Source organism: Otolemur garnettii, unplaced genomic scaffold, assembly GCF_000181295.1.
Source record: "Otolemur garnettii isolate 467f Iridium unplaced genomic scaffold, OtoGar3 scaffold00019, whole genome shotgun sequence".
NCBI classification, from domain to species: Eukaryota; Metazoa; Chordata; class Mammalia; order Primates; family Galagidae; genus Otolemur; species Otolemur garnettii.
This window is the reverse complement of record NW_003852414.1, coordinates 16,282,393-16,301,784: the sequence shown is the minus strand read 5'-3', so window position 1 is coordinate 16,301,784 and position 19,392 is coordinate 16,282,393. Positions and strand designations below refer to the sequence as shown.

At 42.3% G+C, this 19,392-nt stretch overlaps 1 protein-coding gene across 3 annotated transcripts in view; it reads right to left on the bottom strand.

The window, feature by feature from the left end:
- RSU1 (Ras suppressor protein 1) overlaps positions 1–19,392 on the bottom strand; it is a 269,357-nt gene that overhangs the window by 212,932 nt on the left and 37,033 nt on the right. For all 3 annotated transcript variants that reach the window (XM_023511371.1, XM_003786787.3, XM_023511370.1), the window contains 4 exons: positions 12,927–13,047; positions 6,456–6,574; positions 4,675–4,757; positions 4,287–4,401 (listed from right to left, as the gene is read on the bottom strand). In XM_023511371.1, the coding sequence (XP_023367139.1) occupies positions 4,287–4,401; positions 4,675–4,757; positions 6,456–6,574; positions 12,927–13,047 (438 nt within the window). The remainder of the gene's footprint in view (positions 1–4,286; positions 4,402–4,674; positions 4,758–6,455; positions 6,575–12,926; positions 13,048–19,392) is intronic.

Below are 19,392 nucleotides of genomic sequence, written 5' to 3'. Positions count from 1 at the left end.
TCTGGTCGCCCCTACGGGAGCCCCGTGAGTGAGGCTTCCTCTGGTCGCCCCTACGGGAGCCCCGTGAGTGAGGCTTCCTCTGGTCGCCCCTACGGCAGCCCCGCTGGCAGCTGGCTCACTGTTCCTAAACCGCTTAACACCCTGCGTCCGTTCATTCTCATTTATACCCTCTCTCCCACCCCTCTCTCTTTCGTCTCATCCCCACTCCAGGATGAGATGGCCGCTGCTTAAGGAGTGTTCTGCCTCTTGTCATAATCTCCAGCAAATACATGACAAGGGAGTCAATAAACAGTTGTTGAGGAAGTAAATTCTACATTATTGGAAAAGTAAGTTCCTTGGACTCCAGACCTGGCCTAAAGTAGGAAGGAACTTAATAAAATCTGAATGAATCACTAAATAAAGGAATGGAAAACTGACAGACCCAACTTACATCTTATTTTCTATAGGTATAGGCACTAATATGAAATGAAGGGCATTACTGTTCAAGAAGCAGATATAACTGTTTAAATAATTTATTCAAGAATGTATAGCAGGAAAGTAATGCAACTGCGTATCAAAACTCCAACCAAGGCCCCAGACTTTTATTTTGCTGTTGCTCCATATCCTAAAATCTGACAAGTTAGCACTCTTCTGGAGTCCCTTGCTTGGCTGAAATACTTGCACCAATGAATTCTGGATTCATTTTGAAAGGAAATTTCACAGAAATCTCGAAAGCATTTATCTTGTATACTCATATGTGCAAAAACCATATATACAGAGGAGAGATCACCAGCCACACTTTACAACGGGCCCAGGAGCAACCTGCAGCCAGCGGGTGCTGCGGGGACAGTTATAATAAGCTTCAAGTACATCAGGCCCCGGCACTGCTCATCAGCCAGCCGGAAGCAGCCTCCAGATGGTCACCTTCAGAACTGGTACTTAGACAAACAAAAGCCATTGCCAACGTGGTGCCTGTTTACTAGGGGGAAAGAACCACAGGGATAATACACCTGGCTTGGAATGGAACAGTGGAATCGCAATTCCCTTTACAGAGGCCATCTCAGCTGCAATGTGCAAAGGGTTATTTCCGCCTTGCTCATACGTGTACACCGGAAAAGCCCACCAGGCAACTGACCATGCAGTGTCATCTCTCCTCTTGCCACTTTGGGGGATGTTGTGTTTTGTTCAAACTTGAAAACCACATTCTAGGATTCCTCTCACTGGCCTGTAGGTGGAAGGAGTACACCAGTAAGGTGTACTGAACTGTCAGGTCCAAATCTCACCTCTGGGACTCACTAGCTGTGTTCCTGCAGACACGTCACCGCTCCAAGCCTCAGGTTCCTCACCTCTAAAAAATCTGCTTACAATTCTTATGACAATTACAGTGATACTACTGGGAAAAAGCTCATCAGAATGCCTTGCACACAAAGCCTTAATACGCAGTAGCTATCATCACAATAGCTATTAGTGTATTATATTATTCTTAACTTCAAAAAAAAAATAGTGTTCAAAGATAAACAATGCATTTCTCTGCCTCTTGAGCTTAGATTTGTAACATAGACTCTCAAAGGTTTATCATTTATTTCCAACTAAGTGTCTGCCTGCAATTAGGCAAAACAGCCACCAGGTAGATATTAAAACTATGCTTTTCTATGTATGGCCAGCAAAAGGCAAGCCATTTAAAGCCTTTATCCTTCTACTCCTAAATAAAACACACATGCACACACAATTGATTATCGGAGAGTTGCTTAACAGAAATGTCAGACAAATATGACTCTATGAAGTATTTAACCAGGATAGTGAAATGAGTAAGATTTTAAAACATATATGAACAGGCATGCTTAGGTACACTAGGTTTTTTTGTAACAAATGAGTAGCTGTTAATATAATTGTTTAATATGATATCCTACATTGCCTCATTGTCAAATAAATGAAATAAAATAAAACAACAAAATACATATTCATTTTCTTGTTTCTACTGAGCGCACCTTAACCCTGGATGCACATCAGTAGTATTAAGTGGGTTTTATCAGACCACACAAGAACCTGTCTCACCCATAGAGATCTTGATTCAGTAGGTTGGGGAGGTATTTATAGTCAGCAAAAGCTCTCCAAGAATTACTAAGGCTAACATTCATGGTTAACCATCACCACCACACAAAAATCTTCCCTTAGACAAGAATTTTTTTGCCCCGAAAATTTTTGCAAAAACCTTTTCTTGCTCCTGTACTTGAACTTCAGTGAAGAGGAGGGGCTTAGATGTCATAAAATAACCTCAGCCCTTACATACATTAAAATGACCACCTCCAGCCTTTTACACCAACAAAGGAGTTACAGGAGATGGGAAAAGTGGAGGTGCAACTTGACCTCTGCTCCGTGAAATCACAGGAATGTTCCCCTTTATACTGGTCTGCCTGCCAGAACTCTCTGTGCTGGCAGGATTTTTCTGTACCTGTGTTCTCCTACAGGGTTATTCTGGGCACTAGTCAAATTCTGCCTGCTTGTAATCTCCTTAAACCTCTTGCTACCCAAAGCCTTCCTCTCTTTCATTCATTCACTACCACGTGCCCCATTCGTACCCCTACCACATGCCTGGTACACACTGAACGTGGGGGCTTAGCAGGGAACAAACAGAAAAGCCCCCTCTGCCTTCATGGTGCTTGCCTCCTAATTTATAATAACTGGCCTCTTTAAAACTACTAGACTCGTTGAGAACTAGGGGCTAAATGTATTTTTTCTAATTACAGTCTTTTAGAGCAAGGATGCAAAAAAGCAAAAGAAATTATAAAAAAAAGAAAGAAAGAAAGAAAGAAAGAAACCCACACCATTCAAAGAACAGAAGAAATTAAAGGATACAGAAAGTCTCAACAAGAAAAAGATGAGGGACCTCATGAACCTTCAGCAGCAGCATGAAACAGAAATAGAATCACTGGTCTTGAGGTTATTTATAAGGGGGTCCCAGAAGCCCTCCCTGGGCCATGAGGATAACTGGGCAGAGAACTGGGATTCAGTTGCTGGGAGCAGGCCCAAGGAATTCCCAGCAAGAGCAGATTTAACAACTGCCAGGGGACATGAGATCAGAAGAGGACCACATGCATATCTGCAAAAGGGATTTTCAAGCAGCCATAACAAACACTCTAACTATCTGGTAAACATTTTTAAGGGTAAATTTAAAAAAATTAAGACTGATGCTTTGTCTACGTATTAACCTGGATAAAGTTGAAACATATTCTTCTTAGTGAAGTATCACAAGAATGGAAATGCAAGTATCCAGTGTACTAAACACTGATGTGGAAAGATGATCTAATACACGCCACATGAGAGAAAAACTCAATCCAATTCAAGATGGGGGGAGGGGAAGAGGTGATGGGGGAAGAGGGAGGTGGAGGGGGATGGGTGTGCTCCCACCTAATGGGCACAATGTAAGGGTACATGGCACACCTCTTGGGTTGATGACACAACTGCAAGAGGGACTCTAATGCAAATATTAAACCCAGTTGCTTATACCCTCACATTAACCTGAAATTTAAAAACAGAAAGAAGTATCAAAAAAGTAAAAAAGATTGGTGGCACCCATAGCTCAGTGGGAAGGGCGCTGGCCACATACACTGGTGCTAGTGGGTTTGAACCCAACCTGGGCCTGCTAAACAACAACTACAACAAAAAAATAGACAGGCATGTGGCAGGCGCCTGTAGTCTCAGCTACTTGGAGGGCTGAGGCAAGAGAATCACTTAAGCCCAAGAGTCTGAGGTTGCTGTGAGCTGTGACACCACAGCACTCTACCCAGGGCGACAGCTTGAGACTCGGTTTAAAAAAAAAAAAAGATTAATACTTTGATAAAAGTTATTAATAACCCAACCAGGACCCAGAGAGCTCATCTAGCTAGCAAATGAGGAGCCGTGGATAACCCCTTCACTACTAATCCCAGCCTCTTTCTACTACTACCTCATGCAGGGAGCTGAGTCATCTTTCATCAGCAGATGCTGAGACTCTAGACCAGTGGCCTTCCTAATGTCATGATCCTTTAATACAGTTATAGTATTAAATGTACATAATACATTTTTATGTATTAAAAATAAATAAGAACAGCTGCTCTAGACCCTACTGACGCAGAACCTGGATTGAGGGAAGGTGAAAACCTCACAGCTGGACTCTGATCAACGACAAATGATCATAAAATGATCAGAACTGGGTGTCTAGGTGGAAAGTATTTGCCAGGAAGAAGCGAGAGATGGTTCAGAATTGCGACACTGGATAATTATTACTAATTAAACCCAGAGCTAAGTTCATTCTTCGGCAACCTTACCTAGTTCGGGGGGCAGAACAGTCAGACGGTTCCCCTGAATGTGGAGTTCCTTAAGCTGCGTGAGCTCCCCTATTTCCTTAGGCAGCCCGATCAGGTCATTATCCCTCAGGCTGAGCTAAGCACAAGAAAACAAGGAGTTGTCAAAATACTTTCACACCAAAAGGCGCTCCCCAGAAACTCCCGTCCTATCCTACCCCCACTTTTCTTCTACTGCGTTCAATCTTTCCCCTTTATTTACAAGTGTCTGCGGACAAACAAGAGACACTATCAGGAGTAGGGCTTTATTCCTGCGAAACAAACCTTACTCCTGCTCAAATTGACTTGATTCTACGCTTACAAGGGCTGGAGAAGTGAATTGATTTTCTAAGAATTTAGATAAATTACTTACTATCTGCAACTTTGTGAGCTTCCCAATATCTGGCGGCAGGATTTCAAAATCGTTGTCACTTAGATAGAGTGCGCGCAGGGTGGCTGCAAATTAAACAGCGATGTATAAACAGGGTGGCATGGAACCCAACCATTTGAGGTCTGATCAATACCAGGAGTCAGCTTTGATTAATAACCCCGGCGTGGTGAAAAGCCCATGACATACCTAGGACTCCCAATAATAACAAGCAGGTCAAACCTAGATTTACTGGCTTACTGTGTGGCTGGGGTGTTGGGGAACACGTGTATGTCTAAGAAGACGGACACAATTAGCAACTGTGGGCACCAGTAGTTTTCAACACAGAGTTTCAAAGCATTTTCAAAGAAGACAGCTATTTTTCTCTATGACTTCTGATTCGCCTGTATTACTCCATTTGCATTCAAAGTAAAACAAAGAAAACCACCAGTACCACTTATGTTGATACCTAGAGCAAAAGGCTCTTTCATGGAAACTGAACCATGTGAAAAAAGAACTTTTCTTATGTAAATAGAGCTGTATTAAAAATAAATAGAAGGCTTTTGGTGATAAAGGCTTTAACTTCAGTTCACGGGTTCCATAATCAGACTAATAATTATCACTACTTTCTATAGCTGTAGGACAAAAATAAATGAAGACAAAGGGCATAAAACAATGACACGAAATTAACAGAGTTAAACCTAAAGCAAGCACATCAGTGATCTGAAACCGATTTGCAGTATTACAGGATGATGGTCCGACCCCAAACTACTGAGAGCTAAAATCTTAGGGGCACCTTTTTTATCTTCAATCAAAAAGGGGAAGTGTAATTAAAATACACTTTATTAGAAGTGTATTCTAATTACATTAGAAGTGTAATTATTTAATCTGTTTACAGGTATTTAATTACATTCTCATGTTTTAAAACTGGCAAGCACTTAAAGGATAACAATGTAACAAAAGCCAGTTCCTCCAAGGCCCAGCAAAGTATTTTAGTTGGTTTCATGTGCTTGAGAAAGTCTGAGAGACACTGCGCCCAAGGTTAAAAACAAATGAAATTTTAGAGACTAGCTCAGAAAATTCAGATTTTCTGGATGCCATTAATGTCACCATTTAGAGAAGTAAAACATTCATTTAATGGAGGCAAACTTTTTCCTAAATATTTTACGAGTCCCCAGAAAGTCATTTTTTTCCTAATTTTTAGGAGCCCCTGCCAAAAGAAATTTGTTTGCATCTAAAGGAGAAGGTGGGTTCACCTGTGGCTAATAATTCCTTAAATGTTTGACTGTGTCGTGCAGAAATACACCAATAAGGATATTATTTAAATTTAAAATGAGAATTCTGGCTGGCAATTTAAAAAATTCTGTTAGTGGTTTATTAATGAATATCTTCATAAATAATTGATTGGAATGTGTTGGGCAAATATCCTACAAAGAATTAAAAGCAACATGGGAAGACACAATTTTTTTTTTATTCTTTTCAGCATGCTTTTTAAAAAGAAAGTCAAGTCTCTTAGCTAAATGTGAGACTTGATCTCATTTAGCTACATAATCTCTCTCAGAAAGTTAATATGACATTAAGTCTACTTCAGCCCAGAGGTGTCACATAACTATATATCAAAAATACAGACTGCTGAGCTATGAAGAAATATTCAAAAGGAAATCTGTGAAGAAAAAAATATATATGTCCAATAATTTCTCTTGGAGTTCGGGCCCCGGCAAATAAATTTCACTCTTAGAACGCCAAGCACCATGTTAAGGAGATTTATAGAATTAAAAGTTTCTTACTAAGGTAGAAGAAGTTCCCAGGCAGAGAATTTTCATTTAAGTTGTTGTAGGTCAAGTCCAGAACCTCAAGAGCTGGTAGAGACCCGAACCCTCGGGGCAGCGTGTTCAGCCTGTTCATGCTGCGGGTGAGGAGAGAAAAATCCAAGTCGTTACCCAACAACCGCATTTTAGACGCCATACTGAGGCTGCTGAGAAAATTATGAAGATCGGTTGCACAGTGACGTGAGTACACTTAACACCACTGAACTATATACTACGAAACTGTGAAGACAGCAAATTTCATGTTTTATCTATTTTACCACAATTGAAAATTTTAAAAAGTTATGCAGCTGACCCTTGAGCGACATGGTTTAAACCACATGTCCACTTCTCTGCCACCCTCAGACAGTGAGACCGGCCCCTTCTCTTCCTCAGCCTACTCAATCTGATGGTGGTGAGGGCACAGACCTTTCAGGAGACTCAACTCCACTTACAGAACAGTAAATACCTTCTCTTTTCCTTATGTTTTTCTTAATGCCATTTTTCCTCTAGCCTACTTTATTCTAAGAATACAGTCTAAAATACATATAGCAACCAAAATATTTGTTCATCAACTATTATGCTATTGGTAAGGATTCCCGCCAACAGTAGGCTGTTACTAATTAAGTTTTGGGGGAGTCGATAGTTTCATGTGGATTTTACAGTGCCCTGGAGATCAGCGTCCCTAACCTGCCCAGTTGACCAAGGGTTCTTCTCTCTCTCCCCAATGAAGTCGAAAGGAATTTTTTTCTATTACTATCTTTCATCCTTTTCTTCAAGACCTTCATTTTTCTTAAGGCAGTTTTCTTTGAGCATACTTAAAAGCCAATTAAAAAAATTTAATGGAAGTTGACAGATATTGAAAGGTGGAAGGGACTGTGATGCTAAAAACCATTCTGAGCATCGATTCTTTTCATAACAGACACAGTCCCATCTACTCCTAGCAGGCACAGGAAACAGCTGTCAGCGGAGGAGGAAACCAAGAGCGGAGGGTGGATTTCCACCTCTCAGGGAGAAAAAGCCCCAGACTGACTTTACACCCAGCAAAATGACCTCCTGGACTATTTATTGCAGTGATGACAACGATTATTCACAGATGCCATGAACCCACATTTGTGAAGCACATTTATAACACGTATTTATTTCACTTTTCACTAACACTACCTTGTAATACAGGCAAGAGAGAGCTTGTAATTACTTCTGTGTTGAGATGAGAAAACAGCTTAAGAGAGGTTAAAGACCAAGGACTTCTGACTGCCACTGAAGGTGACAGGTGTCTGAGAGCTCCTTGCACCTCCCAGAACCAAAGCCACTCCTAACCCCTGGACTCTGTTAGGATCCTGCGCAAATTGAAAGAAAATCAGAGCTAGTAAGAAAGGCACAGAAGCACACATGAGTTGCTATCTTTAAATACTGCTTTAAGTTATCTAGTTTTGAAGATTGCTGATACTTAAAAGTTTTTCTTTCCAAATACAGAACTATACTTTTGCTCTAGCAGGTATGGGAAATCCATGGTTAGAGACCCTGAAAGGGAAGAGGCATCTCATTTAAGGAATGGATGCTCCACCCAATTTCCAGCCTAGAGCAAGCACCAGCCTATCTAGTTCCTGGTGACAAGAACCTATCTAACTGAATGTTCTTTTTACTCTGAGTGATAAAGCAACACCCATAATATATGAGGAACATAGCTGAGTCCCCGCTATAGCTGACAGTGGTAACAGCAGTCAGCCTGCTAACCTGGCAGGCAAGCAGGAAGCCCTTACTTAGACAAATGCTTCATAAAGTCCAGAAGAACTGCAAGTTACAGCCAGCCCCAGGTACCAAGGAGGTGAGGCGCTGTGGAGATGCCTGGCTCTTCCTCCGAACATCAGCCCACGAGTGTGGTGAGCCAGCCACGTCTCTCTCTGCGGAATCAAAGATGGAATAGGCTAGCTCCCTCACGATGGGTGCTAACGTCCATCTCTCCCTACCCACCTCTCCGCGTGTGTTCTCAAGGCTACACTCGGACAGCAGGAATGTTTGAGGTTTCCAGGAGAGGTTACAGTGAGGCAGTGAAAGAGTAGAGCTGGAAAGTGTAACACAGCAAGGTGACAAGTCCAGCTCCACCCTGCTTGCTGGGTGACCTTGGCAAAGTTATTCAGCTTCTCTGAGATCCAATTTCCTTAACTGCAAAAAGAGGCCCTGAACTGCTTTCAGGGCAGGATTACTGGGAGGCTGAGGGACAAAGCCCCTGAAAGGCACCTAACACCTTCCATGGCTCCCAGGTGGTGTCTCAAGAAATGAGAGGAGCTAGTGCAACAATTATTTCAAAGGGTTTGAGAGAAATTTTGAGTCAGCCCTGAATAAGCAAGCTTGCCTTAGGAGAAGGCCATTTTGGATAGTATGAACTAAAAAAATTCTAAAAGAATTTGGATAACTGTATATAATTTTCTTTTTCGAGACAGGGTCTCACTCTATCCCCTGGGCTAGAGTGTCATGGCATCACCCTAGCTCACAGCAACCTCAAACTCCAAGGCTCAGGCGATCCTCTTGCCTCAGCCTCCCAAGTAGCTGAGACTATAGGTGCCAGCCACAATACCCAGCTAGTTATTCTATTTTCAGTAGAGACGGGGTCTTGCTCTTGCTCAGGCTGGTCTTGAATTCCTGAGCTCACGCGATCCACCCACCTGGGCTTCCCAGAGTGCTGGGTTAAAGGTGTGAGCCACCATGCCTGGCCTACAATTATATTTCAAAGGGTTTGAGAAAAATTTTGAATCAGCCTCAAGCAGGCAAGCTTTCCTACGAGAAGGCCAGTCTGGACAGCATAAAGTAGTGAGTGGGGTTTATCTGCTCGTGCTACACCAGCTCAATCTCCGATCACTTCAGGTGTTTAAATAAGAAGCCGCTTAGCGCTCAACTTTGCCAAACAGTATAAATTCTTTAGTTTCCATGTGAAGATTTTCCAAATGTGCATTGGAAACAAATGCTTGTATATGATGGAGAAATGTATGAAACCAGATTGGTGTTTTTCAACATTTTTAATTTCACCACACACGTAAACCTACAATTAAACTTCCATGGGATACTTTCATTATGTTTATCAAAAAAAAGAGTGAAAAAAAAAAAAAGAATATAGTTACTGTGCTTTGAACTCCTTTCAAAAATGATTTAATTAATGATCTTTAAAAACTGTTGCAGCATGCCTAAGATCCTCTCACGGAACGCTGGTGAACATCACTGAACTAGATGGTCCAAGGCGACTGGGCCTCCTTTTTCCTTCTCTTCTTCAAACGCACGGGAAGGCCTGTACTGATGCCTCCCCTTTGGACATGTTCTCTGCAGGTAATCTGCTTCCACAAAACCTTCCTAGCTCTAAGTACAGATTTTTCTCACAACCACAGTGAGACTACTCACTTAGCCAAAACAAACAAATACATAAAATGTAAATATATCAAACTCCGCTAATACTACGCACAGTACTTAAGGAAATCATCTGTGTGTTCATGAGCTAATCTCCAGCAACACTCTAGGTCAAAAAAAGCTATGCCCAAATAGTTTGGCATGGTGTTCCCAGAAATAATTACGAAGATGAGAATCTACATGGATTTACAATTTTGGGGAAATATAAAATAAACCGTATTTAAGGAATTAAGAACCTAATCTTGTATTTATTCAGGGAACCAAAAATTCTTTCAGGTCTTACAGTCATTAGAATAAATAGCAAATACTCGATGAAACTTCAAAAGCAAGTTCTGGGTGAGCTTGCCTTTGGGATCATGCATACGGGTAGCCTGACATCTCTGCTTCACGGACGGACTCCTATGTATATATTTTTATTCTGGCTGCTTATTCTAAGGCGCCCTTGCTATGAACATGTAACTCTTGACAACGTACAAGTACAGTACATACATCTGAGGACAGATGTACCCTTTATCGCAAACCATCTTAATTCCTTTCCCAAAGAACTAGAAATTTTATCCAAACTTTTGACAAGCCCATCTATGTAGCTATATAATTAAATACAGAAAGCTTTATACGGTCAACGAAACATGGAGAGCCCAGAATGCAAACAACACCAAAGAGAACACGAAGGCAGCTAAGATGCATTCCATGAAAAAAAGCTGACAACTTTGTCCTAAACTGAACCAAACCTGAATTCGTTATCTTCTTCCCAAACCTGTCTCTGTCTGTATTTTCATTTCAGCCACTGGACACAGAAATTTCAATGTCATCCCATCAGTTACTGTCTGGTCAATTTTACCTCCTATATATTCCTAGTTCACTTGAAAGACAAATCCAGAATTCTCACTGGTGTCCTGACCTTGCGTCTACCTCCCTCTCTCCATCCCCTTCTCCACACTGATCTTTCCTATGAAAATCGGACCTTCTCTGCTGTGCACATCTTCAGTGGCCAGTAGGATAAAAATAGGGTCTCCGTAACTGACTTAGCACACAAGTAAATTAGCACTCTGACTCTCTGCCATGGCTATAAACATTTATAGGGGGTTTTCCCAACTGTAACACAAGTTCCATAGGGGCTGATGGCCAGTGCCTAGAACAATGTCCTGCGCACAGCTGGGAACCAAGTCCCATTAAATGAACAGCAGACATGCACTCCCTGCCTAGCCTTGCTTCTTACCTTAATGTTCCCTGCCTCGCACTTTACACTGAACAAGGTCAAAAACCCTACAATGTCCAGAAATTGCAGAGCTCCAAGCTTCTGTCATTCTCTCAACCTGAGATACCGTTCTGTGACTTGTAAGTCTGAGAAATTCTTTCTCATGCATTAAGTCTTGGCTCAAAGGCTACCCCGTGTGTGTGTCCTCCTGAGAACCTCACCTGTAGGCTCAGGTGCTGCTACAAAGTCAGTGTCAGTGATCCCAACAGGCTGGTCCTGCTCATGGACAGCCAGCCCTCCCATACCTAAGGCCAGGGACCAACCATGACATACACTGTTGATGCCCGATGCCAGCAAGGTTTCTGACATAGAAATAAATGAAAAAAATAAACAAAACAATGTTGATGATGGTAATAGGTAACACTTAGCATGGACCAGGAGCTATTCCTAGTGAAATACATAAATAAATAATGTATCTCACTCATTTAATAAATGAGGAAATTAACAATAAGACTTATATGTATATGTCTACATATACACGTATGTGTGTGTATATATAGTTTTAACTTCTTTCTTATATACCAATTAAATATTAGAACTTAATAATCTTGAAAACCAAGATACATACGTAGAATCCTTTCTTTCCCACTTTGCCAGATGGGTAAACCGTCTCCCAAGTTGTAGGGAGAAATAAAACTTATCTAAGTGATGTTTCTCCCTCCGTTAAAGTCCTCTTTCCTCAGGCATGAGAAAAAAAGGATGTTCCCAGTTCTTACAAAGATGATCTCTTAGCCAGGGCAAACTTCAGAATAAAAACTTCAAAACAGTCAGTGGTCTGACTGTTCTCCCTGTGCAAGGGATGAAGTAAATATCACGTCGTGAATGGGAGATTCTTTTCATGATGGCTTCCTATTAAATTGACAAATACCTGGCCAGCTTCTACTGCAACTCCACGTAAATCACCAACTTAACTAGAACACTTAGCAGCCACGATTTAATGAACATATTACTCTGCACAGAGAGTAACGCACATGTGGGAAGCTTCTTCTGGGAATGAAGATGGAATTCAGAAGCCAACATGTTGGCTGAGGTCTCGGGGTCTGATGGAGAATGTGCAGACCCAGAGCAATGGCCTCTCCCCTCGGCTTGGCCACTGACCTTGGGAGCAAGTCACTTAACCCCTTGGAAAGGGGTTGCCTTTCTCTCTTTGAAATTAAAGCACTAAAGCCTGCCCTTTATACCCCACAAACGTTGAGAGGGCCAAATACCAGCACAAAGACTTTTAAAACCACGAAGCAACAGAGGAGGGCAAGGTATTATTATTATTCACTGCTCCTTGGTTCCGCAAACTCAGCTGAATGGAAACTCTTCATCGTTACATAAGGACAGACACAGGATTATCAACCCAACTACATAAAAGAATCAGAAGAAGGAAAGAGGCAATGTTAGGGGATATATCCTCCCCTCCGTGGGAAAAAAAAAAAAGACGCTTTGCAAAATTCTTCTATTTAATAACACAGAGAAAAATCGACCCTATTACAACTTGTTTGAACAGTTAATGCCATGCAAATAAGTCCCTCCTCGGTCAACATAACCAAAATAAAATTGTACTGGAAACAAAATACAGTAAAAACCTCCCTTACTGTGCCAACAATCAGCATCTCAATTAGCTCTCAGATAGATAAGTACTAATGTAGGCCATTGAAAGGCAATATTAAAACAATAAAACTTTTTTTAAAACCTAAAACATAAAAAGAAATTAGAAATCCGCTTCTCCCCTGCGATAACATAAATGGATCCCGCTCTTAGACACACCCCACACCCCCATCCGCTCTCATCCCTCTGCCAAGACTCACCCAAGGTTCAGGTGCTTTAGTTTTTGAAGGCTGCTGATCTGCGTGGGGAGCTCCTCAATCTGGTTATTAAAGAAGTTGAGCACTTCCAAATTCTTCAGTTCTGCGATGTTCGGTGGCACAGCTATGGAGACAAAAATGCTGAACGTGAATCCAGAAACCTCCCTCCTAGCAAGGAATGCCAGCAACACATTTTGTTTTTCTTTCAAAGAAAATAGAGGCTATTAAAAGTCCGATATAACCATCTAATTCACATACAGATCTTAACTTGGGTTTTCCATAGTAACTGTCCACTGAGTAGGAGTAAGGCTGCTTCTTGGACCATTAGGTAAATGTTTCACAAAGTTTGGTTCAAATGGACAATGAGGAGGGAAGCAGGAAGTTAAAAGGGGCAAAAGAGAACACAGACAGCCCATAAAAGCGGATATTACCAGGCAGATAGTTGTCATATAATGGCTAATAAGTGCAACTGGTTTCTGGGCTTCTCCACCATAAGGACAAATCCAAACGCCTTGTCGTGTGACAGGACGATCAAGCTGCTTAATCCTATTTCTGAAGCGCTGTCCTCTCTCAACACTGCATCAAATCACAACCACTTAAGCTCAACCTTAAATGATGAAATATTTGACCTGCCTCGTTTGTGATTTTGGCCTCTGGAGAAATACACCTTGATCAATACAGGTACACACACACATACACAAAGGTTACATCAGATTAGCAACAGATCAATATACTGTTATTATATAGAAATACAAAAAGCCGGCTCAGTGGCATGCTCTGAATACTAGAATGTAGATCAACGGTGAAAATAAACCGACCACCGGGGACCCCAAAAGTTCCTCCTTCCCTAGAGTATGCGCCAATAAATTAAAAAGCTGAAGGCATCTTTATCTCAAAAGTATGAACTCTAAAACTGGTGATAGACTCTGGGTAGCTTGTGATTCATCTACCCCATTTGCTATTCAACCTTTCTACAAACATTAGCCTGTCCACGGTTCATGCCGACTCTAATGCCAAGACTACCTGGGTAACTAAGAACACGGACGGAGGCCCTGAGTGCGACACAAGATAACATGGTGTCCCATCGGGCAGTGCTGTTTACTTCCATCCCACTTGCTTCCTCCAGGGGAGCCCCAGAAGGCTGGGAAAACCTGCTGCCTATAATCAGAACCAGGAATACCTGTGCTTAGAACCTCTACAAAGAAAGGTGTGTGTAAAATGCCAAACATACACCTAAAATATTTAAGGAGACAGCCTTTCCAAGAACTCCAGAAGACAGCATCCAGGGCACCAAGAGTAAAAAGGACAGGCGCACTGCTCGTGACAGCTCTGAGTCGTCATTTTCAGCTCTCTGAAATGTCCAGGGCAGTGTTTCCAACCTTTTTTATCTCACAGCACCCTTGGACCTCTAGTTAAAACTTCTCTGGCACACTTAAATTATGTTGATCAAAAAAAAAAAAAGAAAAAAAGAATACACTTAACCACGCTTTGAGCTTCTTTTGAAAGTAATTTAATTAAGATCTTTAAAAATTTTGGTGGCACACCTAAAAGCCTCTCACGGCACAGCAATTGAAAGTCACTGGTCTAAGGCAGCGCTGACCTGATTGCTTTCAGAGGAAAGGCTTGGTAGAAGGTAAGAGAAATGCTTTCAGTGGAGGAAGGGGTTGTAAAGAACATGGATCTTTCTGTGCTAGGACACGGGAGCAGGGGGAAGTGGTCTGTGGACTGGGCCGTGGATTAGCTTCTGAAGTGGCTGAGACAACAGGACAGATTTTCATAGGATAATCCAGGCAGCTGGGAATTACCCTGCACTCTGGGATACCAGCCTGAATGCATGTGAACTCTACCTGCACAAGGAGCTCCAAGAGCACATTTTCAGGTGCATGGTCAATAATGTACTTTTATGCAAATAAGTGATATCCGCTTTGTGTAAATGACCACCAAGAAAATCACCAGGCTGTGCCTTCTGAGATGCCCGGAGCCATCTGTCGCTGTTCCCTCCCCTGATCACAGAGAGAAGGGGCTGCTGCCCACAGACCTCACCCTGCCCCTCCAGGTACCATTAAGCCTTCATCTGATTAGTTTGAAGAGCAATAAAGAAAGTTAGTGAAACCAGGAGAAAATGATGATCTCAATTTAGCCACAAACCAAGAATAATGCAGCCAGAATTACTGCCTCCTTCCCAAAGTTACTCTGCCAATGCAATTAAATGCCGGTCTAGAGGTAGCGCCATTCTGACAGGATGAGAGATTATTTCACTCTCCTTGCTAAATCAGTCCAATTTAAAACCACAAATTATGCTAAATGTGATTTAGGGCTTTGTTTTGTGGGCACAAACAATAACCCCATATTCAATTCAGGAAACCTCTCCCAGCCTTCGAATGTGCATGTGAATTTTTTGTTTAAGATTCCATTCAAGCTAGAGGGGGGAACCCAACTACACTGCTCATATCGCTAACATTCTCCTTAAAATATGGAATCCTTCCCAACCATACTAAAAATTGAAAGGAATTAATATTTGGACTCGTCCAGACGGGACAGCATTCACTCTTTCCACTGGTATTCAGACAGTGCTTACTATGTACACAGCATTGCACTCTCAGCACCTGGCATTTTCATGTTTGGGGTATAAAGTAGGAAAGGCATGCTATTTAAAGAAAGTAAGTTACAAAAGAAAGGGCATCAAAGTCAATCAACTGAAACAAGCCTTGTACTTGGAAAAACAAATTAATCCAACACAAGTGTCCAGAAAAAAAATCTGAACACTAAGAATTATGCAATGATCAAATCATACACTTACACGGCATGAACAATTTTATCTATCCCAAAAAGGGCAGCTACAATTTTCACTGGTTAAAACATTTTATGGGAATTTTTCAGATATCTTCATGACACACGAGCAAGAAGCAGCATTTCTGAATGTAACTATTAATGAAGAGTGAGCGCTAATATATTTCTTATTGTTGTGTGTGTGCAATGTTCCTTTTTCGTGAATCTGTCTGGCTTCTGACCTAGGATTCCTGCTGTAGAAACATGTTTAGAGATTACAAGGAGCTGAGCACACAAAAGAAACCAAAGAGCGAGGTGGTGCATGACCACAGGAGCCTTGGTCTGTGACTGACAGTCACACGACCTCAGGCTCCTCCTAATTCGGCCCTCCACTGCTGTGTGTGTCCTTACTCAACCCACAACCTCTCTGGACCTCCGTTTCACATGTGAAATGAGAAGACTGGATTACGACCACTTCTTGGTTCTCTTCTATTTTACTTTAACATTGTATGATTCTAAGAGGAGATGGATTATGAAAATCAATGATAGGGACTTAAATAATTCAGCAAATGGGGCCGTCAATTAGGAAGCTCAGTCATGTAGAACTTCGCTCTGACAGAAAATTAAATATCATTTTCTGCATAGCCCATGATGGCTGCTTTAATTTGGAGACTACAGTTGTCAGATCTGGGGGAACGGTCCCTAACTCCACTCAAGTGTTCCCTGGCTCCTGAATGTCACGTTCTGCTGTAGCTGCAGGGTCAGATGACCTTGGGAGATGCTCAAAGATGTGGTCCTGTCACCCCAGAGACTGGTCTCCAGTGGTCACAGTTCACACCTACAAGCCCAGCACAGCCCTGTGTTCTTTTAAGTCCTACTAAATTGAAAAATCAGAATGTAAGTCTAGAGTTTTGTCTCTTAGATGTGCTGGCCCAGACTTCATCAATTTATCACATTTCTGGAAGATTCCATAAGAAGGGCTGACAAGCATCTCTTTTGAAAGCTCCCTCAGGAAAGAAGCAGGTCCGCCTGTCCACCTTGCTGGACCAGCTGGATAAACCAGAGCTCCAAATGCAAGGAACTGGCCACAGCAAAAGCTTTATCTTTCTAGGAAGACCTGTCCACCATCGTCAGTTACAAGCACAACAGGCGGAAGTCACCAGGCGCGGCAGTGATGAAGCACATTCCCCTCAAAATGAAGAATAGGCTTCCTTCAACCCACTGGCCCCTAGCAAAGCGCTGCCCCTCCAAAAGACGACTCAAAATCAACTACTATTATAGCTCTCGGAGTTTTACACTTGGAGGACTACGCCATGAAATTAAAAATTCCACAGCCCCCAACTTAAGGAATTACAAGAGTTTAGCCACTGATCATGAATAGCAGGGTATGCTCTGGGGCTGGGATATCTGATGGGTAGCCACTAGCTATATGTAGCTGCTTGAATTTAAGCCCAAATTCATCAAATTAAATAAAATTAACAAGCCCACTGTTCAGGCACACACAAGCCAATTTTAAGAGTGTGATGGCTAGTGGCTCCCACACTGGCAGCAGGGACGTGGACAGTTTCCATCGTTGAGAAAGTTCTACTGGACAGCTCTGAGCCAGGGCGGTGGGTCTCAGCAATGGAGTACATCAGAATTCCCGGAGGACTTGTTAACACACTGGCCCGGGTATTCCAGGGTTTCTGATTCAGGGTGTGTGTGTGGGGGGGGGGGGGGTGCTGGAGAATCTGCGTTTCTAACAAGTTCTCAGGGCATGTTGGTGCTGCTAATGGTTCTGGGAACCTACTTTGGTTTAGAAAACTTTGAATTCCTTGCTGGCATTCAGATCACCAATCCAATATCTATGGCTCCCACCCTACGTAATAATGCTGATGAGGGTATAGTCATTGATCTTATTCAAGTATCAAGACTCCTTATTGAACCTGGAGAGCCATGAAAAGCAAAACTAATGAGATGCTTTAGGTGGCCAATAAGCTCACCCTGGGCCCTGAGATCAAACCATTTCTAGTCAAGTTCTGCATCCCCACGTAGGTTTCAAGGTGAAACTGGTATTCAGTCAGATGGACATCATTTGAGGGAAAGGAAGCCCTGAATTCCCTAGTCCCCTGAATTAAGTGACTTGGCAGCACTTTCATCATGACCAAGGGTGGTCCCTCAAAAAGCTGTCTCCATGCTATGCTGCTGGGCCTCTGACCACCAAGGCCTAGCTATAGGACACTGGGCGGCAGTGATGGCATAGACAGACCAGCTTGGGTACAGCTGATCTGCAGGCTTTTTGAGCCAAAGCATCTTGTGGTCCCCGAGGCAAAGAAACAAAATTGTGAGGATGGCCAGGCTCTGGAACAGCAGGCATCATATAAAACATAAGGACGGGCATTCTGCCTGGGTGCAGCCCACGGGAGGGTCGAGGGGTCACACGTTGGTCTTTAGAACCATATGGTTAGCTCCCACAGCCAGGTCCTTTTCGATGGACCAGGCACCATGTTAATGAACGCCCACGGCTGCCAGGAAGCCAGAAGCTGCTCTGAACACAGGCAGTTTTCCGTCACAAGCATGGGAATGAAATCCGGAGGTGACCTCTGCCCACCACCTCCGCCAAACTTCTGGGGAGTTAGGGCTACACTCTGCCTAACTTTTTTGCAGAAGCACCAAAGGCTGGCTTAGCTCTGGTGATTCCCAGAACTAGGATGAAAGGCAGAAGACCTACCTTCTTTGAAAAAAGCAACCTCATGGTTCAGCCTTTGCCTCCTTGGTGGGAAGACAGCGCTGGATTGTGAATTACAGGAAGGACAAGAAGAGGGAGACTCAGAGCTGGCACTTCCACAGCCAGGACCAGGACAGCAGACAGCACAGCTGCACACGGCCTCCCGCTGCTGCAGGTGCAACCCAACCGTCCCACGCCGGTGTCCAGTGACCACAAAGTGTCGCTGACCCGCAGGCCAAATAATTCCCCAAAGACACCACACGGGGTGAGTTACGGCAAAATAAATCAAATAGCAGCACTTCCAAAAGCCTGATATATTTATATTAAAAATAGCAGATTTTTGTCTGTTCCCATAACAAATGAAAATGTTCATATTTTTACAATGCTACGTATTTCCATTATTTGTTTTTTTTTTTAAAGTAGAGAGGGATAGAGGATGGTAGGGAATATTAATATTAGCTTGTTTTTTAGATAACTTAGTGTATTACCCAACTACAACAAAGTTGCAAGAAAAATCCCGAAAAACCTGAGAAAGTATGACCATGAGATTACTTATGTTATGTATATGATGAGGAAATATTTAAGCAAAGAAAAAAAAAAAAAAACGGTGAAAGAATACATTTCTTTGCTCTAATAGTTGATGAATATACCAGACACCAAGGCCTCAACCCTCGCTTAGCTGGAATCAAGCAAGTAGGAAGAAGCTAAATTTGCAGTAATTATATGAAATATGACTTGGGCCATTTATAGTTGAAGTAAAAACACAGCCTTTTTAATTCACAGCCACAATAGCAGGAAAACATAAGTTTATTCACACCGCAGAGGGAATGCGGGAACTAATTACACACATGCCAATTCTTTCAGTAAATTGGGAATCGCAGCCCTCAATGCCATTTTAATGATCACACGTGAAGAACAACCTTTTCACTCTTGCATACCAATAATTATACTCTTCAGAATTTTATATGCAAAAAAGGTCATTTGCCGTTATAG